We start from the raw sequence: 22,546 nt of genomic DNA, 5'->3' as shown, positions 1-22,546 counted from the left end.
GTTTGTAATGACTACACCTTTGCACAAGCTATGTGGTCTGGAAAACATGAACTGTTGGAAGATCTCGTCCAGTTTAGCCACCCGTAACTTAAGGAACAGGGTGCGGAGAGGGCACATTTACAGGTCAGTTTTGCAGAAGCCTTTTCCACCCCACAAAAGCATTTCAGTTTTCTGTTATCCACTAAAGTGCCAAATGTTGTTCTTAGCCTATAGTTTTAATAGACTTCTTGTATAATAAACCGCTTCAAACATAGAAAAGTAATGAATGTAAAAACACTTTTTAGGTGTATCTGTCTTCTGCCGTTTAACATGACTGTGCCTGCCTATAGATTTGCTGGGATTGTCTATGACTGCAGTCTGGCTTCCTCTGTGTAGACCAGTACAAGGGGATGCTGACAACATTGACTCAGGAAAGTTCTCACTGTAGCTGTAAAGGCCGCCATTCCCTAGTGCAGCGGTTCTCAAACTGTGGGTCCTGACCCCAAAGTGGGTCCCCACCTGCTTAGCATGGGGTCGCGACTCCATGTTGGTGACCATCAGACTGATTAATTTTCTAATCTCAGTCAGTGATATTTAATAGGATGAGATATTCAGAAAGTGAGAGATTTGGTAAGAAATCTCCAGGTTTTTTTAAAGCGGCAATCATTTACACTGCAAAACCAGGTTTTTTTTGCAGTGTGAATAATTGCCGCTTTAAAAAAACTGGAGATTTCTTACCAAATCTCTCACTTTCTGAAACTTTCATCCTATTAAATCTCACCAAAGGAGTCTAAACAATCTGTTGAAGTGTCTGTTATTTTAGACTCCTCCCATCATTTTGTGCCTCCACAATGCTGCCATGTATGTGCTGTCTGCTGACTACACATGTGATGTGATGACCTTCTGCATCAACTTGCTGGGGTCCCGTAAATATTTTTATTGTCTTATGGGGTCCCAGAGCAAAATCGTTTGAGGACCCCTGCCCTAGTGCAATATGCATCTTTTTCTGCGATTCCAAGTGCTGCAACGGATCGCATGTAAAGTGACACTTCGCTTGTCATTTTCCTGGATTGCTATCTGAGCCACGTTCCCATGCGCCTTGCATCACAGTCACAGATCCTACGGGCTTCCATGAATATTCATTGCAGCATTTAGCCCTTGCTGGGATCACATACAATACAGTATATGTAAAAGGACCAAATGCAATGTATCGTATGCGATCCTGCTGGTGAGTTGGCGGGGTATCGAATGCTATACCTCGCCCTAGTGGATGGGGGCCTTAACCACTTTGGTGGTAAGCCCGGAAATTTTCCGGGGTGACCTGCGCTGCAGAAGCGGGGGCTCTCTCAGGAAATTTTCGGGCATGCCACTGATAAGCAGATGATGGGATTCCTTAACAGGCCTTCTCACCCACTGCTTACTGAATGACCCAGAACATTAAGGTTGCTGCCTCTGATCCTCTCTAAAACCCAATGTGCCAAATGTGATTTATTGTTACATTATTAAATACTTAATTTGCATAAAACTATAAGAACCTTTTTTTATTAAATTATTGTAATTTTAAAAAAACTGAACAGTGGCATGTGAAGCGGATTTATGCATAATTAATGTTTTAGGGAGTCTATGGCCTTAGCTTCTACAGTAATATAATTAATTAACACACATGGGGTGATGGGGAAGGCTGTGCTGAGCTACGGGCTAACGCACGATCGCTCAGCACACATTGTGGTACACAGTAAATCTGTGCAGAGGCGGGGCTTTGCTTATTGTTTATAGGCAAAGCTCCGGGATCTAGCAGGAAAGACCGATCAAGCACTGCCTTTCCCTGCGGGCGATGGCGCGGTTCCCCGGGGCTTTAGACACGGAGTGATCAGTGCTCCATTTCCAAGCGATCTAGTAAGTTTGTTTAGAAATGAGGAGAAAATCGCCCCATGTGTATGCCCCTTTAGACTCGGACAATAACATTGCTTTTGGCAAACATAACTAAGCCAAAGTCTGGGTATGCAGCACTGGTATACAGACCAGACTGTACTAGAAGCACCAATGCAGAGAGCAAAACCCCAGGCAGGAAAGAGGGACTGCACAGGTTTTGAAAGGTGCTAGAATAAACACTAAGTATGTATGGATATAGAAATATATTTGCACTACCAGATCATGGCATGTTTGAGATTTACATTGGCTGTTACTAGGCAGCTGGGTAATCACTGTTCAGTTAAATCAGGGATGGGGAACCTTCAGCCCTCCAGCTGTTGTTTAACTGCACATGGCAGCATGCCATGCAACAGTTTTATAATGGCCAAATCGCAGAACTGTAGCAGGGCATGCTGGGATGTGTAGTATAACTACAGCTGGAGGACCAAGGATTCACCATCACTGAGTTAAATGGTTCACACTGATTATTTTTGCTTTATTAGTGTCATGAAACTTTCTTGTTATCTATGTAAAAACATTTCTGTATGGTGTGTTTGGGCAAGGTCACGCAGCTGTTCCAGAAGACCAATGTTTTCTGGCCAGGAAGCACTATAAATCTAGGGTCCATTTAGTCACGGCAGCCCTGAATGAATGGCTTTGGTGGGGACACTGGTAATGCTCTCACAGCAACTGCATCAAGCAGTTGCAAAATCCCTCTAGTGTCACAGGGGAACAGTGTTTCCCATTGAATTTGACGTGTTTCTGACTGAGCATATCCTCTCTCAAGAATTCTACAGTTTCCTGGTCAGGAAATTGTGACATTAAATGCCCATGTTACCGTTCCGTTAATATTATTGCTTTTATTGTTCTACTTCAACTTGTATTTCAGTAGAAATGGTGCAGTTACATAGACACTGAGCAGGGTGCAGGTTGATGGTGGCTGTGTGAGCAGCAGCTGTCTAATCCTGTACCATATACAGCCTGGCACAATCCTTCACCTTTTTCAAATACTTCACATACCTACACCACGTACTTAATCACAATATTTCACGTGTCTATAGTACATAAAGCCTGAGTGTTTGATCAGGGAGTTCTCCGTCACCATATTTCTAGCTGCAAGGAGTGCTTAAGCTAAGAGGTACAGTTACCTGTAACACATAGGGCCTGGTTCAGCGGTGGCCGATGTGGTGATCCGGCACGTATTATAATAATAATAATGGCATGCATGCGCAGTGTGACCTCAATGGTTGCCACATGGAGACACAGAATGTATTTGAACAAAGGGAGAGTGGGTTCCAGTGGGCGTTTCCTGGGAGGTAACAGGGGTGTGGCCAATCAGACATGAGTTTGTTGCTAACAGCAGCTGCATCTAAAGATGCAGATCTGTGCACACAGAATGCCACATTCAGGAGGAGAACCTGCACCTGCCATAGGGCTGGTGCAGGGTTCTATGATTCCTTCTATGTTGCACCTAAAGATGCACAGCGCCAGCTTTATATGTTTACATACCAGCAGCCATAAGAGGGCGCCCATCTGAGCTACTGAAGTGTAGCTCCACTCGGCCGCATATGGCTGCCGGCGCCGTCATAGCCGCTCGCACCCCAGCTGAAATGCGCAAAAAGTCTCCTGAGTTTTTACGTTGCACTGAATCCTGACCTTAATGGGTGTGATATGCGCATAAAAAAAGCCACTAGAATATCGCCCCGCGATGTCCCGTCACTTTAGACAGGAGGTCAGGCATGAGGAAACATTTGAATCTGGCCCACACAGATGGATTTGTACCGCTGGGGCATCTATGTATGGAGATTATCTGCTGCAGTATTAGCCTTAAGCTGCAGATACAGTAAAAAGGTGCAGCTACGTCTGCATCCGAATACAGAATAGGGCCCGTGCTGTGCGTTTCCATGAACATGGTGAATTACAAAACATGACTCGCATGGTCATGCCAGGACCTGTTGTGCATAAATAAAAGTGTGTCTGGATTGGCTCTAGTTCCACTTCTGCTTTTTCTTCTACAGAAACACTGCTCAGGTGTCTCCAGTTATGAAACTGGCTGAACTTGACAGGCTACTGACCGTAAATCTTAATATACTCAGACTTGCCAGTAAGCTACAGTAAAGCGAATGCCTGTGTGTGCAGAGATATTTTTGTGGGAAGTGTTAATCCCTTTTTCTGTTATATAAGCACAATGCTGATTCTATCTTCGTGTTCTTTTTGTACAAGTGAATGTGAATAGCTGCAGCATGTTATATAAGGTTTCCTTGTGTCTGCTCTTTCACCCCTTGCAGGTCTGTGGCTGTACCCTGCAGGTAAAGACATGCCCTGTCTTACTCTCATCGGCTCTCCAAACTTTGGGTACAGATCGGTTCACCGGGATTTAGAAGCCCAAATTGCCCTAGTGACCGAAAGTCAAGACTTGCAGCAGCAGCTCCATGAGGTGACCCACCTTCTGTGGGGACTGTGGGTGTATTGTATGTAACCTGAGCCCTCATTCTTTAGCACTTGGGGACTCGTTCTATTTCAAGAGTCTTTTATTTATGTCATCATTTAAGTTTTTGTAAGTTAAAATACGTCTTCGGTGGCTGCCAAGTCACTATTCCCAGCAATTCATGCCCTGTTATGTCAACTTAGAATGTGCAGAGTGTCTCGCGTGACCCTCCCCGGGATAGTCTCCCATGACAGATGATTTTATTTATATCTCTTCTGAGAAACGACAGACTTGGCCTGAGGGAAATAGGTGATGACGGCTTGGAAACTTCATGCCTTGAAATGACTAGATAGGACAATGACCATTTTGTTGCTACAGGTACAGCTTTCACCAGCTATTCTCTAGAACAGGGGTTCTCAAACTTGGTCCTGAGAACCCCACACAGTTCACGTTTTCCAGGTCACCCGACAGGTGCACTTACTACTGACTGACACATTTTGAAAGATCCTCCTTATTTCACTTGATTCTGTTAGTAAGTAAGTTTTATTTATATAGTGCACTTTCTCCAACAGGACTCAAGGCACTTTACAGACATTAAAAATAACAATGCACATACTGTAATACAAAGGGTTATCAGTACAAGGAACAGGAAACAATGGCAGTACAGATATACATCACACATATACATCACGTGTACAGATATGCACTAGATGCATTCTAATAAGGGACATGGGGAACATATTTACCGAGCTGTGCAGTACCCAGGCAGCCATTCAGCGGTGCCACATGGTGATTGCACCAGCCAGCACCGTACATATAGAACACACTAGAACAGTACAGGGTACACAGAACTAGACATAACACAATTAAAGCACAAGTCACGAACACATCTTTGCCGGGGACTAATGAAAGGGAAATATTGAGAAACCATTTTCATAGAATCATCAATGTCCTGGTCTCATGAGAGCAGTACAGGTGGTTATGAGAAAGTGGGGGCAAATTCAAGTATGGGGGAAGTATAGCTACATAGGCTGGCCCTGGTGCTTCCCCTCACAGTTCCATGCTCACCATAAGGGGTAGTTCTGGTGTTCTCAGCCATAGTTTTGTGGTTATAATGCAGTCCTTCAGAGGTAATGATGGTTTGTTGTTTTCCTTCTGGTTTTCTTCGGTTTAACGCCGTATAACGCTGATATAAATTTAAAGATGACCCTTTATAACCAGACCCTTCAGACACTAGACCCTAACGTCCTAAAGGACTGACGTCCCAACCAATACTCATTACTGATGTTAGGAGACCTGCAAAACATGCACTGTGTGGGGTCCCGAGGACCGACTTTGAGAACCTGTGCTCTAGAAGCATGTACTGGCTATCCATTGAGTCACACATACTAATTTGGGAGGTCAACCGTATTCTGTAGCCTGTTGGCAGTGGGGGTTCTACAATGTGTGGCCATATTGTAACGCTCAGATGCCAACTAAACTGAAAATAGAGCAGGTATTACGGGGCATGGATCCCAAAGCCACATGCTTATTTGACATATATTGCTATTTTCCAATATGCCTGTAAACCTGTGGCATGAGACCCTGCATGCACAGCTGTCATTTAATGTTCTATGCCAGGGACTGTTTTGCTCTGGGACCCCATCAGACAATAAAAATAATGACGGGACCCCAGCAAGTTACTGCAGAAGGTCATCACATCACATGTGTAGGGCACATACATGACAGCATTGTGAAGGCACAAAATGATGGGAGGAGTCTAAAATAAAAGACAATTCAACAGATTTCAGACTCCTTGAATCACTGACTGAGATTACAAAAGATATTCTAATGGTCAGCAGCATGGAGTCATGACCCCATGCTGAGAAGGTGGTGACCCACTTTGGGGTCAGGACCCACAGTTTGAGAACCGCTGTTTTTAAGCAGTTTCTGTTTTAACTGGCAGTGTGGGTGTCTAGTACATTTTGGGGGGAAATGGCGACAGTCACCAACCATATCTGTAGTAAATTTTGGAAGTGCTTTTTTTTCCCATGTAAAATATCTGTCAGTAGTGCTGTACTTGCACTTGAGCTTTTGTAACCGCTCATGGTTCTTGTTTTCAGTAACTTATTGTAAGTTGAGCTAATTTGACTATCCATTTCCTCCCGTGTACTGTGCCTCAGACAATTGGCACAAAGCATACTGTGACGTAAGTCGGGTTTATATTATTTGTATAAATTTGAGTTTAGCAACATGCGATGCCGCTGCTGAGGACATGTCCCTATTTCAGCTTTATTGCCTTTTCCTCTATCTCCCTTTGCTCAGATTTATTGTAAACCAGGAAATCCCACAATTCCCTTTTTCTCCCTGTCTGATATGTACTTGTGATGTAGCTTCTGTTCCCGATGCTAATGGGTGATCTTCCAGATTACACACCCTGCTTTGTGTAGTTAATGGCACAGATTTGTTATCTACAAATATCATTACTGACAGCTGTGGTTCCAAGGATCAGAATTACAGAACATTTACAGGATGGTAATGGTAATTGTGAACCTTGTTATCTCCTTAATGTAGTGCATAACAAAAATTCCTGGTCAACTGAACTATTGAAATACAAATTAATTAAAAATTGATATCACCTTTAATCTAAATGAGTCCTTTTAATAGCCCCATCTTTTACTGTATACCACGTCCAAGTAGTAGAACTATTACCCTACATATTAGGATTGTCCTAACTGTAATGCCTGGATAGCTGTGAGGCAGGTGGAGGTGTTCTAGAGCGCAAGGGGCTGCTAATTGTGTGCTATCGGCTGTTCAATGTAAGTAAATGATCAAAGATTTAACAGTGTTATGTTGTTTTTGTTGTAGGAGCAGCTGCATTTGTACACTCGATCAACTGAAGTGACCCCTGCTACCTTCCAGCACCAGAGCCGCTACGTGAGGCTTTGGGTGAAGTTGGTAACACCGCTGATAAAGAATTTTTTTTGAATCTCTGGTTAGTGATTTTCTAAAAAAAAGAGCTTTACTGGAGTGATTGCTGTTAGGGTTTCTCAACACAGTTACACCAACAGGTGTTTAAAGGAAATCTACAGAGTCTGTGAGACAGGGTTTAATAATTGTGTATCTAAGCAATAGAATCGTTCAATTAAGGAAATGTAAGGTTCTTACAGGTAATTTGTCTAGTTCGGCGCGCAGACAATACCCCCGAGATGTCCTCAGCTGTGATGCACACTCTGCTTAATCAGCTCCCTTAACTCCTCCCCCTGCTGTGCCAAAGGCACAGCTGCCCAGAAAGGGTGGGTGGTCTAGTTTAAAGGGGCGTAATCTCCATTTCATCACTTTGGGAGCATGATCAGGTTCCCTGGAGATGCCGGCTGCCCCCCACTCCACTCGCCTTGTGACGGCGCTGCAATACCTTACACATACATTCCAATATATTTTGTCATTTAAGTTTTATATATATATCGGAAATTACTGCAAGTCTTATTTTGGTAACGTGTAACAATTATTGGTTCACATGTGGTTGGTTCAGTGCTCTTGGCTGCTTATGCTGTTTCTCAGTAAATGCAGTATTGGTGCAGAAGCTTTGAAGATGCTTGTTATCACTACGTCCCCGACAATACTGAGAATGCTTTCACAATGCCGTACTCAGAAGAGGAAGCACTACCACACATGCTGCCGGCCTTACCAAGATGTCATAGGTTTTGCTTTGTTTTATGCATTTTATTTCTGAGTGGCATGACTCATTTGACTTTTACAATGAAGACATCCAGCGGTCTGGCGTTTCATTACTCCTTAGTGTACACCCCCCACTTCTTTACAGAAGTACGCTGTTCAGCAGAAACAGCGACAATGAGGTCATACTTCCTATTAATGTAATCGCTTCTGCTGTAGAAAACCAGATGAAATTAGAATTTGAAATAGTGTTGAAGGGGTGGATTCTAGAAACTCCCTCACATGGTGATATGAGTGAATTTATGCAAATCCCAAGCTACAGTAGATAGCTTTGCCTGTTTCAGGGGCTCTCACAGGTTGAAATTCTGGGATTTCTAATTTGCCTCCCCCCTCCGTTTCCCCAACACAAAATTACAGGAAAACAAGAAACTACCCTGTCTGTGTTTTTTTTTGTTAGGTATGGTTTTATAATTATATATATATATATATATATATATATATATATATATATATATATATATATATATATATATATATATATATAGATAGATAGATAGATAGATAATGGAGGAGGCCTGGCACTCCCGCAGCTGGGTCCGAATACCCCGGTGCCTTCCAGGACAGGTAGGTAGAGGAATGGAAGAGGCGGCACTCAAATGGGATTTCACCTACATGCAGCAGGAGCCACTGCAGTCATTACATGTGGGATAGAGTAGGTGTACTGGAGGAGTGGCACTTTAAGAAAACTTTACTGCTGCAGGCTCCTCCCTCCTCTATCCCCACCCAGACCCCAGTCTTAGAAAAAGTGCCCGGAGGAGTAGGTTCTCTGGGCCTATTCTCCTCAGGGAGTTAGGTCTTTTTTACTTTTATTTTTACCTTTTTCTTTTGAAAATATTTTTATTTTTGACTGCTGACACAGGCAGACCCCTCCGCAGGGTCTGCCTGCTCCGAGGGACCTGGAGGGGTGCTAGTCGCCACTGCCCGCAGTGCGCCTTCTATGCACCCGGCCACCGGTGCCACCGCATCGGGGACCCGCCGCAGCTGCACGCGGCTCGCGTTACGGGTCCAAGGCCTGGCCACTGCTCCAGGGATGAAGGCAGCATCGCTGCAGGTAAGCGGCGCTGTGCGCCGAAATGTGGCCTGAGACGGGCGGGCGCACCCGTTCTCAATGATTCAGCAGCCTGTAGTCTGACGGCCGCCATTTTGGGGAGCGTCAGTGGGGACAGCATCAGAGCGGAGGCTGTACACAGCGCTCCGCTCTAGTAAAACTACGCGCCGGAGGGAGAGGGAGGGCTTAGGTGACGTCAGCAAGAGACGCCCTTTCTTTCTCTCCTCTCTCCCTGCTGCCGGCGCCATTGCTGTACCTCCGCAAGGCTGATCTGAGGACATCGTGTACAGCGCTCCAGCGCACGCACTGCAGTCCAGCGCCCCCCTTACCCACTACAGAGCAGGTCTGTAAGTTACTGGGGGATTATTTTTTTGTGCACAGTTTACAGAGATTGTGCATAATCTCTGATACAAGGGCGGAAGGCTCCCCCTCCCTATCCTAGCTCAGCTCCGCTGTTTTAGGAATAGTATCTGTTGCTTTACAAGTCTGTGCATTCTTGTATATTGTGTCTGTGTGTGTGTGTGTGTGATTTTATAACTAATCTCATACACTGACAGTATGGCAGGAAAAGCTGCCTCCAAGGCTGCCCTTAAGGTTTTTACATGTAAAACCTGTAAGGAGCAGTTCACCCAGCATATAAAGGGTGTTTCATTGTGTGAATCTTGCTATAAGGCAGAGCACACACAGGAAGTGGAACCTCAGACACAGTCTTCTCAGTCAGAATCTTCTGAGCCTTTACTACAGAATGTGTTGGCTGGATTGGCTGCAGAATTAGCTGCTTCCAGGAAGGACAGGGAGAGATTTCATGCTCACCTGTCCATTATGGGTTCTACTGAACCAGCCTGGGTTAAGACGCTTATGCAATCTGTGGCCTCTGGGTCCATCCCTGTAGCTGGGCCTTCACGGCCTTCACAAAAGCGTCCCAGATCTCCCATAGGTCTATTACAGGATGATAATGATACTGATGGGGAGGACGATGTGGATTTGCTTCAGGTAGATGAACCTGAATTCATTCAGGATGAGGCGCTACAGCGTGATGATCCTCAGGGGGTAGAGGGCCTGATTCAGGCTGTTCGCACCACACTTAATTTGGTTGAGGACGATACTCCGGTTCCTTTGTCCTTATTTGGGCGGACACAAAAACAGCAGGTTACCTTCCCTGATTCGGCTGAATTAGACAGACCTCTCCTAAATGTATGGAAAACGCCAGACAGAAAATTCCAATTGTCTAGGCGCATGAAGTTACTTTACCCTTTTTCTCAAGAATCTAGAGAAAAATGGGAGACTCCGCCTCCAGCTGATGTCTCGCTGTCCAGGCTCTCCAAGCGGACCACGCTTCCAGTTCCGGCGGCAGTGGCTCTAAAGGAGGCCCCTGACCGCCGTCTTGAGACAACGGTAAAAACTATTTATACCACGGCAGGGGTCTTACTCAGACCAGCCTTAGCTTCAGCCTGGGTCAGTAAGGCCATGGAGAAATGGTCTGAAGAGCTTGCGTTGGGTTTACAGAGCGGTAGGCCCCGTGACGAACTGCTACAGCTGGCTCTGTATATTAAAGATGCAGCTGTCTATACAGGAGAAGCTGCTTCAGATGTAGCTGAGTTGGGTGCTAAAATCTCAGCTTCAGCGGTATTGGCCAGACGTACTATCTGGTTAAGATCTTGGCAGGCGGAGGCCGACATAAAAAAGGCAGTAGAAGCTTTGCCTTATGCGGGAGATATGTTGTTTGGGCCTGAGCTTGACAAGCTCATTGCTCAAGCTACCGGAGGTAAGTCTACCTTCCTCCCTTCGGCCACTCCCCCACCGAAGAGACAATTTACACCGTCCTTTCGGGCTTTTAGAGGGGGCGCCTCATTCAGAGGACGTGCCAGGGGAGGTTTTTCGTCCTTTCGAGGACGCAGAGGCAGAGGTGGCAGAGGAGCCACAACCGCAGTTACCTCTACCCGTCGTGCAGAAACCAAGGTTGCAGACAAACCTGTGGCATGACGGGCTTCCCGCCCATTTGGGGGATCCCAAGGTGGGCGCAAGGTTATCCCTCTTCGAGAACGTCTGGAGGTCTCACTGTCGAGACAGTTGGGTGCTTCAGATTGTGGAACACGGGTACAAACTGGAGTTTGTTCAGGCTCCGCCGAACAGGTTTTTTACAACAGGCCTACCTGCTTTAGTAACAACACAAGCAGCTTTGGTCAACTCCATTCAAAGTTTTTTACAAGCAGGGGTCATTATACCTGTCCCCAAAGCTCAGGAAAAGCTGGGTTATTACTCAAGTCTTTTTCTAGTACCGAAGCCGGACGGTTCGGTAAGGCCCATTCTCAATCTGAAGCACCTCAACGATTACATCGTGTACCACAGGTTCAAGATGGAATCTATAAGGTCAGTCATTGCAAGCCTGGAGCCAAGGGAGTTTCTCTTATCACTGGACATAAAGGATGCCTATTTGCATATTCCGATCTGGGAACCACACCATCGGTTCCTCAGGTTTGCGATTCGCAATCAGCATTACCAGTTCAGAGCACTCCCTTTCGGTCTTTCATCAGCTCCAAGAACCTTCACAAAGGTTATGGCTTGCATGATATCAGCCCTTCGGATTCAGGGGATAACGATTGTGCCCTATCTGGACGATCTTCTCCTGAAAGCATCCTCTCCACAAAAACTACAACAGGATGCCCGGACTACCTGCGACTTCCTGGTTCAGAATGGTTGGATCCTGAATTTCAAAAAGTCTCAGCTGGAACCAACACAGAAGATATTGTTTCTGGGTCTGTTGTTCGACACTGTCCAGGAAAGGGTTTTTCTGCCATTATCCAAGGTCACAGTCATCCAGCAGAGGGTTCGTCAGGTCCTGACGCCTCACAGAGTATCGGTGCATTTGTGCACCAAGCTGTTAGGCCTGATGGTGGCAGCCTTCGAGGCCCTATCTTACGGAAGGTTTCATTCCAGGACCTTTCAAGGCAATCTTCTAGCTCAATGGTCGGGATCCCATCTTCAAATCCACAAGACCATTGTTCTGTCCAAGGAAGCTCGACTCTCTCTTCAGTGGTGGCTGAATACATCCAACCTTACCAAGGGTCGCTCTTTCCAGTCTCAGGTCTGGACTATGGTGACCACAGATGCCAGCCTTCGGGGTTGGGGTGCGGTCACGCTGGGTCGCACCTTCCAGGGTCTTTGGACCAGCCAGGAAGCCCGCTTACCCATAAACATCTTGGAGTTACGGGCTATCAGGTTGGCACTGACACAGGCCCACCCCCTTCTTGTCGGTTTGCCGGTAAGGATACAGTCGGACAACATCACGGCAGTATCCTATATCAACCGACAAGGGGGCACCAGGAGCAGGACAGCCATGCGGGAAGTCCGCCCGATTCTGTCCTGGGCAGAAACATACACCACCGGTTTCTCCGCAGTCTTTATTCCAGGAGTGGAAAATTGGGAGGCGGATTACCTCAGCAGGCAGGACCTCCACCCGGGAGAGTGGGGTCTTCATCCGGAGGTTTTCCAACAGCTGGTTCAGAGATGGGGGATGCCACAGATAGATCTCATGGCATCCAGACTGAATCACAAACTTCCCCAGTATTGTGCAAGGGCTCAGGATCCAGCGGCTGCGGCAGTGGATGCCCTCTCCATTCCCTGGGACTTCGACCTGGTATATCTCTTCCCTCCTATTCCGTTACTTCAAAAGGTACTCAAACGGATAAAGAGGGGAGCAGCAGAAGTCATCTTAATCGCTCCAGATTGGCCCAGGCGTCCGTGGTACTCCGACCTCAGGGACCTGATGGTGGAGGAACCTTGGCGCCTGCCGCTGCGAGAAGACCTGCTGCAGCAAGGTCCATTCGTCTACCAAAACTTGCCTCGTCTACGTTTGACGGCGTGGCGGTTGAGGCCGAACTTTTGAAGAGAAGAGGTATACCAGGAACGGTCATTCCTACAATGCTTAAGGCAAGGAAGGATGTAACAGCGTCTCACTACCATAGAATATGGAAGTCATACATCCGCTGGTGCGAGGCTAGGAAGGTGCCTAAGGCAATCTTTTCTCTGGCTAGACTTCTTGAATTCCTGCAGGCGGGACTTGCATCAGGTTTGAAGCTTGCTTCTCTCAAGGTCCAGGTTTCAGCCCTCTCAGTATTCTTCCATCGCAGGATAGCGCTGATTCCTGAGGTACAAACCTTTTTTAAAGGAGTACTTCGACTTCAACCACCGTTCACTGCTCCTACGGAACCATGGAATTTAGTGGTGGTTCTAGAGTTTTTGAAGTCAGATGTTTTTGAGCCACTGGACACCTCGGATCTCAAATTTCTGACTTGGAAGACGGTGATGCTGCTGGCTTTGGCCTCAGCACGTAGGGTTTCTGAATTAGGAGCCCTATCGTGTAAGTCTCCTTTCCTTACCTTTTACAGGGACAGGGCTGAACTACGTACTAGCAGGAATTTCCTTCCTAAGGTGGTTTCTGCATTTCATGTAAACCAGCCTATTGTTGTACCAGTTCTTCAGGGTGAAGATGCTTCTCTGGATGTAGTCAGAGCCTTACAGGTTTATGTTAGGCGAACCCAACATCTAAGGAAATCTGACAGCCTTTTTGTGCTCTACGATGCACTTAAGAGAGGTTGGCCTGCGACAAAAAGGACTTTGGCAAGATGGATTTGCTGTACAATTAGGGAAGCCTACTTGTATGCACAAAAGAAGGTACCATCGGGAGTGTCAGCGCACTCCACGAGGTCAGTAAGTACTTCTTGGGCCATGGCGAGAGGTGTCTCCTTGACACAAGTGTGCAAAGCGGCTACCTGGTCGGGATCTAGCACGTTTGCAAAGTTTTATCGGTTTGATACCTTCGCCAGCTCGGCTACGGCTTTTAGTAGGGCAGTGTTACAGGAGCCCCAGAGCTCTCCCGCCCGGACTTAAAAGCTTGGGTATGTATCCCCACATGTAATGACTGCAGTGGCTCCTGCTGCATGTAGGTGAAATAAGGAATTTGGTACTTACCGATAATTCCCTTTCACCGAATCAGCAGGAGACACTGCACGCCCACCCAGCACTGGTTCTCCTGCCATGATGTTAGTGTGGTTTGTGTGTGTGAAAGATACGTTCTTTCTATTGTTGCAATGTTTGTTGCATAGTTATTATTAGTACATAGGGATCTTTTCAAAAATCCTATGTGTTATGTTTTGTTAGTATGTTCACGTTATGTGCATTGTCTACTAACTCTGTTTATGTTTTAGCTCCGTTCCCTACCGGGCAGGCCCTGGTCTCTCTTCTCCTCTCGGACACAGTTTTTCTAAGACTGGGGTCTGGGTGGGGATAGAGGAGGGAGGAGCCTGCAGCAGTAAAGTTTTCTTAAAGTGCCACTCCTCCAGTACACCTACTCTATCCCACATGTAATGACTGCAGTGTCTCCTGCTGATTCGGTGAAAGGGAATTATCGGTAAGTACCAAATTCCTTATTTTTCAAAAGTGTATTGTGGCAAAAGAAAGGACCAACGTTTCGGTGTCTTAATCACCCCTTTGTCAAGGTGCAAGTGGATATCTCCACTTGCACCTTGACAAAGGGGTGATTAAGACCCAGAAACGTTGGTCCTTTCTTTTGCCACAATACACTTTTGAAAAATCCCATTTGAGTGCCGCCTCTTCCATTCCTCTATATATATATATATATATATATATATATATATATATATATATATATATATATAACACTGCCATCGGTTGGCAGCAAGTAAAACTACATCTCTTTCTCTCTCTCGCAGAGACAATCATGTACAATTAGCTGCCTTACTAGCTTTCCAAGCATTTGCTTCGAGCAGGCTTACTAGTGTGATATGTAGGGGTACATTTACGAAAGCTTTTAAAATGAAAAGAGGTGGTGTTGCCCATATCAACCAATCAGATTCTGCCTACTATTTTTCTGTTGAATCCTAGAAAGTGATAGACAGCATATGATTGCTTGCTATGGGCAAAATCACCTCTTTGCATTCTTTAAGCTTTATCCCAGAGTCAGTTTAGCTTTTTCTACAGGTAACACAACCCTTAGAGCAGGTATGGGGAACCTTCAGCCCTCCTGCTGTTGCTGAACTGCACATCCCAGCATGCCCTGCTACAGTTTTGCTATTTGACCATGCTAATACTGTTGCAGGGCATGCTGGGATGTGAAGTTCAACAACAGCTGGAGGGCCGAAGGTTCCCCATCCCTGCCTTAGAGGGTTGACAGCTGACAATTGGCATGAGTTTGTACAGTACAAGCCACTGGCCTGTCTTCCTTCCGTACATATAACCACACAGGTACTGCAGTTGAGACAGTGAAATTTAATCTTATTTATAACCTCTTATTTGGTAGGCGGATTGTGGCATTGTGTAGTGAAAGCTTGTATATTGCATTGCACAGGGTGCTAAGTTAGACACCTGCCCCCCGTGAGACAGGACAGTGGTAGTAGGTGGATTATGGGGCATCATGTAGTGTAAGCGGAAAATGTCACACATCACTTATTGCACAATGTGCTACGTAAGATACCGGTATTCTATTTTTGATTAAAAGGGAACTGGGAAAAACAGTCAACGAGCACTGAGATTCCTGACCAGAGAAATCTATAGAGATAGATAGTGGCATAGGACATCCACATCCATCTTCTGTGCACTACAAGTCACATTACACATAATGGGGCCACTTCAGGATTACTCGTAGCGATCTGAATACGGCTTCAGCCCTAATGGTTGGGGATTTGCGCATGTGCAGGGAGGGATGGGGATAAAATGGGGCTGGAGCAGGGGAACGCTCCAGCATTTTATGGGTGTCCCCATGAAAACACTGGTCATACCCCTAGGAACACAAGTGGGCCCGAGGGTGGGTGGCTGACATCACAATGTCGGTGCCTGCCTCCTCTTCGGCGGACTCGAGGGAAATAAATGTCCGTTTCAGTTTAGACTGACTTTGTTTTTATTTTCGAAAGCGGAGAGAAATCATTAAGATGGTCGGCAGATGGAATTATTTGCCCTGCCGTGGCTCTTTCCTTCTGGATTTAAACCCCACGTCCTGGTTCACCACTCCCCCCAAAAATTTTTAAACCTCTTTAAACAGTTTTGTTGGGCCCTTATTAGATGCCCTTTGTGTTTTTTTTGTATTCGCCATAAAACTTGGATGTTACATCTTGTATCTCTTTTTGTATGACATGTGTTCACTTACTGTATCACCTACTAAAAAGGCAAGCATGTAATATATCATTTTAAGGGGGCGTGGCCTGACTGAGCTAGCGGGTGCACGTGGGGAAGCTGAGCTCCGTACAAATCCTGTACTTCTATCCTGCCTGCGGAGTTTCTGGCTTTCCTACCTTGCTTGCTTCGATCCCCGGAGACCTCCCGATCCCGATGGACCGCTGAATGCCCACCTGACCGCCATAACTTGGACGAGTAGAGACCCCTGGCCTGCTATCCCTGCCGCGGCTGAGGCTAGGCGCCATCTTGGATTCTCTATTTGGCGTCCTGTGTCTCTCTCTGCGTACTCTCCGCATTATCCCTGGGTGCTGCAGCGGGCTGGTAACGGGCGCCGGCTGCTCCCTGTTACAGTGAGCGGTGTAAGCGGGAAGTGCTCCCGTCAAGGGCGCGCTGCCGCTGTCCGCGCGGGGGGTGTCTGTGCCGTCCTGCCTGCTTGGTCCCTGGACTGTGGCCGCCTGCACATATCCTCCTAGTCCTAAAGCCTCGGACCTCCAACGGATCTTCTGATTTTGGGATACAACTATCTTACCTACGGTGGGAATTAATATTGGACAGTGCTCTCACTTCGCCGGTTAGTACAGGTGGCAGTGATCCGACATATTTGGTCTGGCTGTATTACCCCTGGTTATTATCTCATCTGGGCATCCATTGTTCCACTCCAACTGTGGTGAGCACTGTGCTGAGACTGAACTTTCCAGAAATTATCCCAATCCCGGTGGAGTGCTAGCCTCCACCAATCTTTATTGTGTTCAGTGCTACTAAATATAACTCAGTGCATACAACATACGGCACCATGTATTCTCCTTTCCAGCATATATTGGATGCAATAGCTGACTCCTCCGCCAGACTCTTGTCCCTGTTGGATGGGGTGCTGGGAGGTTCCCCATCCTCTTTGATTACTCCTGCATATAGCAGTACAATGGTTCTTGATGACTCTCCTACGTCAGGCCCCTTGCTGGCCCTCTCCGAATATACTCCGGACTTAACTGTGAGCACGTTTACCCCTGAGACCCTCTGTACAACAGCGGTCACCTATTATACCATCTCTACATCTACTTTCAGCAGCAGTGGTTTTTATTGGTTACCAGTATTGCGGCTGCCAGACATGCTAAGATTCTGGTTGCTACATCCTTTTATTTGCATTGTCACGTTCTTATGCTCTGGTCATTCCCCTGACTTTAATATATTTGCTACACTTCTCCAAGGAACCGAGAAATGGCCTGATTGAGCTCTCCTGACATGATTTACCTATAATCGGCTATGCTGTATATTTCCTCTATATAAAATAGTCTGCCTTTATTGTTCTATTTGTTATATTCTGTTTATTGGTTTACATGTGCTGCAGTGTCACACAGTATTTAAAGGAAAGAGATGGTATGTCTCTACATTCTTTAAGGTCCTATACTAATAGCCCCCAGCACATCCTGTTTTAAATATCCTTTATGAATAGTGTATATGCTGGGATGGGGGGGGTGGGATTGTTCTGATAGGTTAGTGTGTTTAAGGTAGTGGGGGGGGATGTTAGATTTAGGGCTCCAGGTATTCCCAGGTTGGGGGAGGGACATACAGGGTGGGGGGTTATTTGGGGGGTTGATTTGGGTCCTTTTGGGTTTTTCTTTGTTAGCATTACTATGGGCTGTTTCGGGTTTACAATTATTTTCCTTTAGACAGTGGTGTTTCCATTTTCAGTCATTCTATTCTACAAGCTGGCAGTGTATTATTAACCATATACAACATGTCTTTGTGCCTCTCCATACTCATCTGCTCCCGACAGCCCGGATGGCGCCTCCGGGCATGTGTAGAACTATTTATCTGTTTATATCCTGGAACGGTGATGGGTATATACATCCTGATATTATCATTTGTCAATATGTGTGACTCATGTTTAGGTACTAATGCAACATACCAGAGATTACTGTATATACCTCTACTATACAAATATTGTTGTACCAAGATGCCACTGTCTGTGATATTGTTTTGTTTTTGTTTTTTTTGCTTTTCTTGCAAAACCAATAAAAAATATTGAATTTATAAAAAAAAAATATATCATTTTAAAGTGTCAACTGCACACTTACCAATATGATACTTAAATCAAGTTGTGATGACAAGTAGGTTCTAGACTACTTTGGTCCTTGGATTACCCGATCCACTTCAGTCTCCTATTATTTCCATCCTTGTTTTTCAGGCTACGTTTGCAAGTGGGGCAGAATGCAGCAGTAACAAATATGCACTGGCTATGCAGACATTCCCTGAGATATGTTTTCGTAAGGTTATTTCCCGTCTCCTCATCTTCAAGATCTCTCTCCTGAGTAAGAAGATACATTGTGGGTCTAGGCTTCTTCCTCTGTGCCAATGCAAGATTTCCTGGGAAAGGTCCTCCTGATCTCCTGAGAACTGTAACATTAATCTAAAGAGTTATTCACTAACACCAATATGAAAATAGAAGTATTCTGCAATAAAGCAATAAACATTGGTTTTGTGTTTTTCTATGGCATCGTATAGCCAGCCAGCCAGCCTGCTATAGACTTTTGCTGTCATTGTGCTAAAAATCACTTTGCTCAATGGTTCTCAAACTCTGGCCTCAAGCTACCCTTACACTCCAGTTTTTAAGGATATCCATATTTGAGCACAGATGGTTACATCAAACCGATTGAGGTACCAGTTAAGCTACCTGTACTCAAGCATGCATATCCTTAAAACCTAGACTGTTATGGGTGCCTTGAGAGTTTGGGAACCCCTGACTTAGGCACACTTGTAACTAAATTCAGATTTTTAATGTCTACATTCTACGCCTAGAAGAGTGCAATCCCCAAAACATTTTCATGAAATTCTTGACCATTTTGGATGTGTGGCATCGGGCGAAATCCTGTTGGAAGATGCCTGATCCATCTGGAAGTGTTTTTCCCAAATCTGGAACACTTTGCTCTGAAGAATATCGATGTACTGGGCTGAGCGCATCATACCATCAACTGGCTTCAGCTCCCAACATCGTAGTAGCGGAGGCATCCCCAAAACATTTTCATTTCTGGCTGTTTCACACACTGATCAATGTGACAATCCCTGATCTTCTCCCTAGTTGACCTTTGAACATGTTGACTTATCTGTCCCTGTACAAAGAAATGGCTTTCATCGCTGAAGATAAATAACCTTCCGCCAGTGTTCCTTTGTCCAGTTTTTATATTTCTGTTCCCCTTTGTAACTCTTTTCTTTCATAGGTTTAGTGAGCAGCTGCTTTTTCACTGGCCGCCTAGTCCTCCGTCCAACTGCAAGAAGTCGCCTGCACACTGTAATTGAGCTAACTTGTATTCTAATTTATCTCAAATCCATATTCAAGCCATCACTTCCAAAAGCATCCATAAAATAAATTCAGAAGTCAAATTATTATTTTTCGGAAGAGGGAAAGAGATTGAGTGTCAAAAAACAAAAATCTCTTGTTTCAATTAATTTGTACAAGGGTGTAAGGTCGACAGGGTCAGAAGATCGACATTGGCAAGGTCTACAGTCAAAAGGTTGACATGGGTTTTTCACTTTTTGTTTGAGCCGACGTGCCAACAGGTGGTATTTCATGCCATACCATCCACTAGGGTGTGGAGGGAGAATAGAATAGTCTGCCAAGCTTAGCGAGCACACGCGGTACACCGATACGATGCCCATGTCGACTGTGTTGACATTTGGAACTAAAAAAAGGGAAAACCCATGTCAACCTTTTGACTGTCGACCTAATGCATGTGTCGTACTTATGATCCTTTCGACCGTAGGCATGTCAACCTTTTGTCTGTCGACCTTCAGTGGTCGACCCAATGTATGTCCAACTTCATTTGGTTGACCTAGTGACCCATCCCCGTGAAACCGATCCCACACATCTCTAATCATAGCAGATAAGTAATTGGAGTATATGCAGTAAGCTGGTGGTGTCAGACACACTTCTATATGTAACAAAGTTCAAACCTGTTAATGCCTCTGTACTAATTTGATGGGTATGGAAATGTAGGACCCTCAAAGTTTTTGGAAACCTATTACAGCTTTCTGTGTTTGGAGTATTAACACCACTGTATTTATAAATTTTGTATTGAATCCTATGTAAATTCTTATAAATTCACATAGGAAGCACAAATTGTTTTTTAAATGTAGCAACGAGCTTATAAAATATTGTTTGAATAATCTACTTTAGTTGAGGGCTAATATAAATGTATGGGATCCGTCTGCTTCACTTGAGAGCAAATAGCTGAATTTGATCTGAATTCACATGTGTGTGACCAATCTGATCAGTGGTTCTTTACATCTTAAGGCATGGGTCCTCAAACTGCGGCCCTCCAGATGTTGTGAAACTACAAATCCCAGCATGTCTTGCCACAGTTTTAATACTCCCTTATAGCAAAACTGTGGCAAGGCATGCTGGGATTTGTAGTTTCACAACATCTGGAGGGCCGCAGTTTGAGGACCCATGTCTTAAGGCTTTATGTTGATTTAGTGCAAATTTTGCACCAAGATTCAATCAGAGAATTCCTTTTATTGGCTAACTTTAACTAGACCCCTATTTGCTAGTTCACAGGCACTTACTGTAGTTTTCTGTTCAATTCTTGCAATGTATTAGCACTTGTACAGTTTGTAGCTTGTAATACACTGTAATAGCCTTCAACTTGGACGCATCTGCAAGCTTCTCTGATGTTTTAGCAATGCAGATCACATTATTACTATATGGTATAACAGGTTAGGTGACAGGAGTTATAAATACTCATCATAATAACAGTGACCGTAATGGCCTAAACACACTCCTTCTAAATGGAGCTTCTTGTAAATTATCATTGCAACATTACAGGTAAAACAGGTTTTTTGTTTATTTTCCCTTGAACATTACTTTTGGCAACAAATCTTCCATGCTCCGCGTGTAGGTGAGAGGTAGCCACCTTCTTCTTACATGGTTTTAGTATTTCAAATGGTAAAATATTTGGTAATCTGAGGATGTGGTAAACATCAGCATTGTCCCATAAATTGGAAGATAATGCATTTGCCGCAATTAAATATCAGTGCCCTACAGGCTTGGGTCATCTAAACGTGTATATTCAATGTACTGTATTGAATATACACGTTTAGATGACCCAAGCCTGTAGGGCACTGATATTGAATTGCTGCAAATGCATTGCATTGTATTTTCTGCTATATCACATTGGCTGCACATCTGTGTAAAGTCAAGGGGTCTAGTCCTGCATTTCATGCAATGTCCGATTCATTCAATGATTGGGATGTAATACCGTGCCAACCAACTCAGCCTTTTTTAAAGGGGTATATAAAAAAAATCTGAGTATTTGTTCGGCATCTCGCACAGCTGCTGGACTCGGACACCATTACCTCCTGCCCAATGTTTACTCAATGCACTGTGGAGTCTATTCTGGTTGATTCGCAAGGCTGCAAATCCACCAAACCCCACCTGCGAATGCAAGGCCGCCCGCCCCCCCCCCCCCTCCTTGCAGCATGTGTTCGCCCGCACAGGCTGCAAATGGATGTTTAACATAAACATTCGTAGGGCAATGGTAACCTCACGCATTTTATGGTGGTCGCGACCATCGAAAGTTATGGAAGGTGCACGCATATAAAAGTGACTTTCAATATGCGTGCATGCTGGGAAGGAAATGGAATTGTTTTTCAGGCTACGTTTGCAAGTGGGGCAGAATGCAGCAGTAACAAATATGCACTGGATATGCAGACATTCCCTGAGATATGTTTTCGTAAGGTTATTTCCCATCTCCTCATGTTCAAGATCTCTCTCCTGAGTAAGAAGATACATTGTGGGTCTAGGCTTCTTCCTCTGTGCCAATGCAAGATTTCCTGGGAAAGGTCCTCCTGATCTCCTGAGAACTGTAACATTAATCTAAAGAGTTATTCACTAACACCAATATGGAAATAGAAGTATTCTGCAATAAAGCAATAAACATTGGTTTTGTGTTTTTCTATGGCATCGTATAGCCAGCCAGCCAGCCAGCCTGCTATAGACTTTTGCTGTCATTGTGCTAAAAATCACTTTGCTCAATGGTTCTCAAACTCTGGCCTCAAGCTATCCTTACACTCCAGTTTTTAAGGATATCCATATTTGAGCACAGATGGTTACATCAAACCGATTGAGGTACCAGTTAAGCTACCTGTACTCAAGCATGAATATCCTTAAAACCTAGACTGTTATGGGCGCCTTGAGAGTTTGGGAACCCCTGACTTAGGCACACTTGTAACTAAATTCAGATTTTTAATGTCTACATTCTACGCCTAGAAGAGTGCAGTCC

General features: G+C 45.0%; 1 protein-coding gene across 5 annotated transcripts in view; it reads left to right on the top strand.

Moving 5' to 3' along the window:
• Positions 1-22,206, top strand: part of PGS1 (phosphatidylglycerophosphate synthase 1) — a 97,790-nt gene extending 75,584 nt beyond the window's left edge. For 3 of the 5 annotated variants that reach the window (XM_083148603.1, XM_083148601.1, XM_083148605.1), the window contains 3 exons: positions 4,179-4,327; positions 7,166-7,292; positions 18,457-18,744. In XM_083148603.1, coding sequence (XP_083004729.1) covers positions 4,179-4,327; positions 7,166-7,285 — 269 coding nt within the window. In that variant the 3' untranslated portion in view covers positions 7,286-7,292; positions 18,457-18,744. Of the gene's footprint in view, positions 1-4,178; positions 4,328-7,165; positions 7,293-18,456; positions 18,745-21,918 lie in introns of those variants that run through there. The other 2 variants (XM_083148602.1, XR_014444578.1) reach the window with 2 other exon arrangements.
• The last annotated feature ends 340 nt before the right edge of the window (positions 22,207-22,546 follow it).

Source organism: Crinia signifera, chromosome 6 (genome assembly GCF_055691185.1).
Source record: "Crinia signifera chromosome 6, ASM5569118v1, whole genome shotgun sequence".
Classification (NCBI taxonomy): Eukaryota; Metazoa; Chordata; class Amphibia; order Anura; family Myobatrachidae; genus Crinia; species Crinia signifera.
The sequence above is the reverse complement of the archived record's forward strand: the minus strand, read 5'-3'. Positions and strand labels throughout refer to the sequence as shown.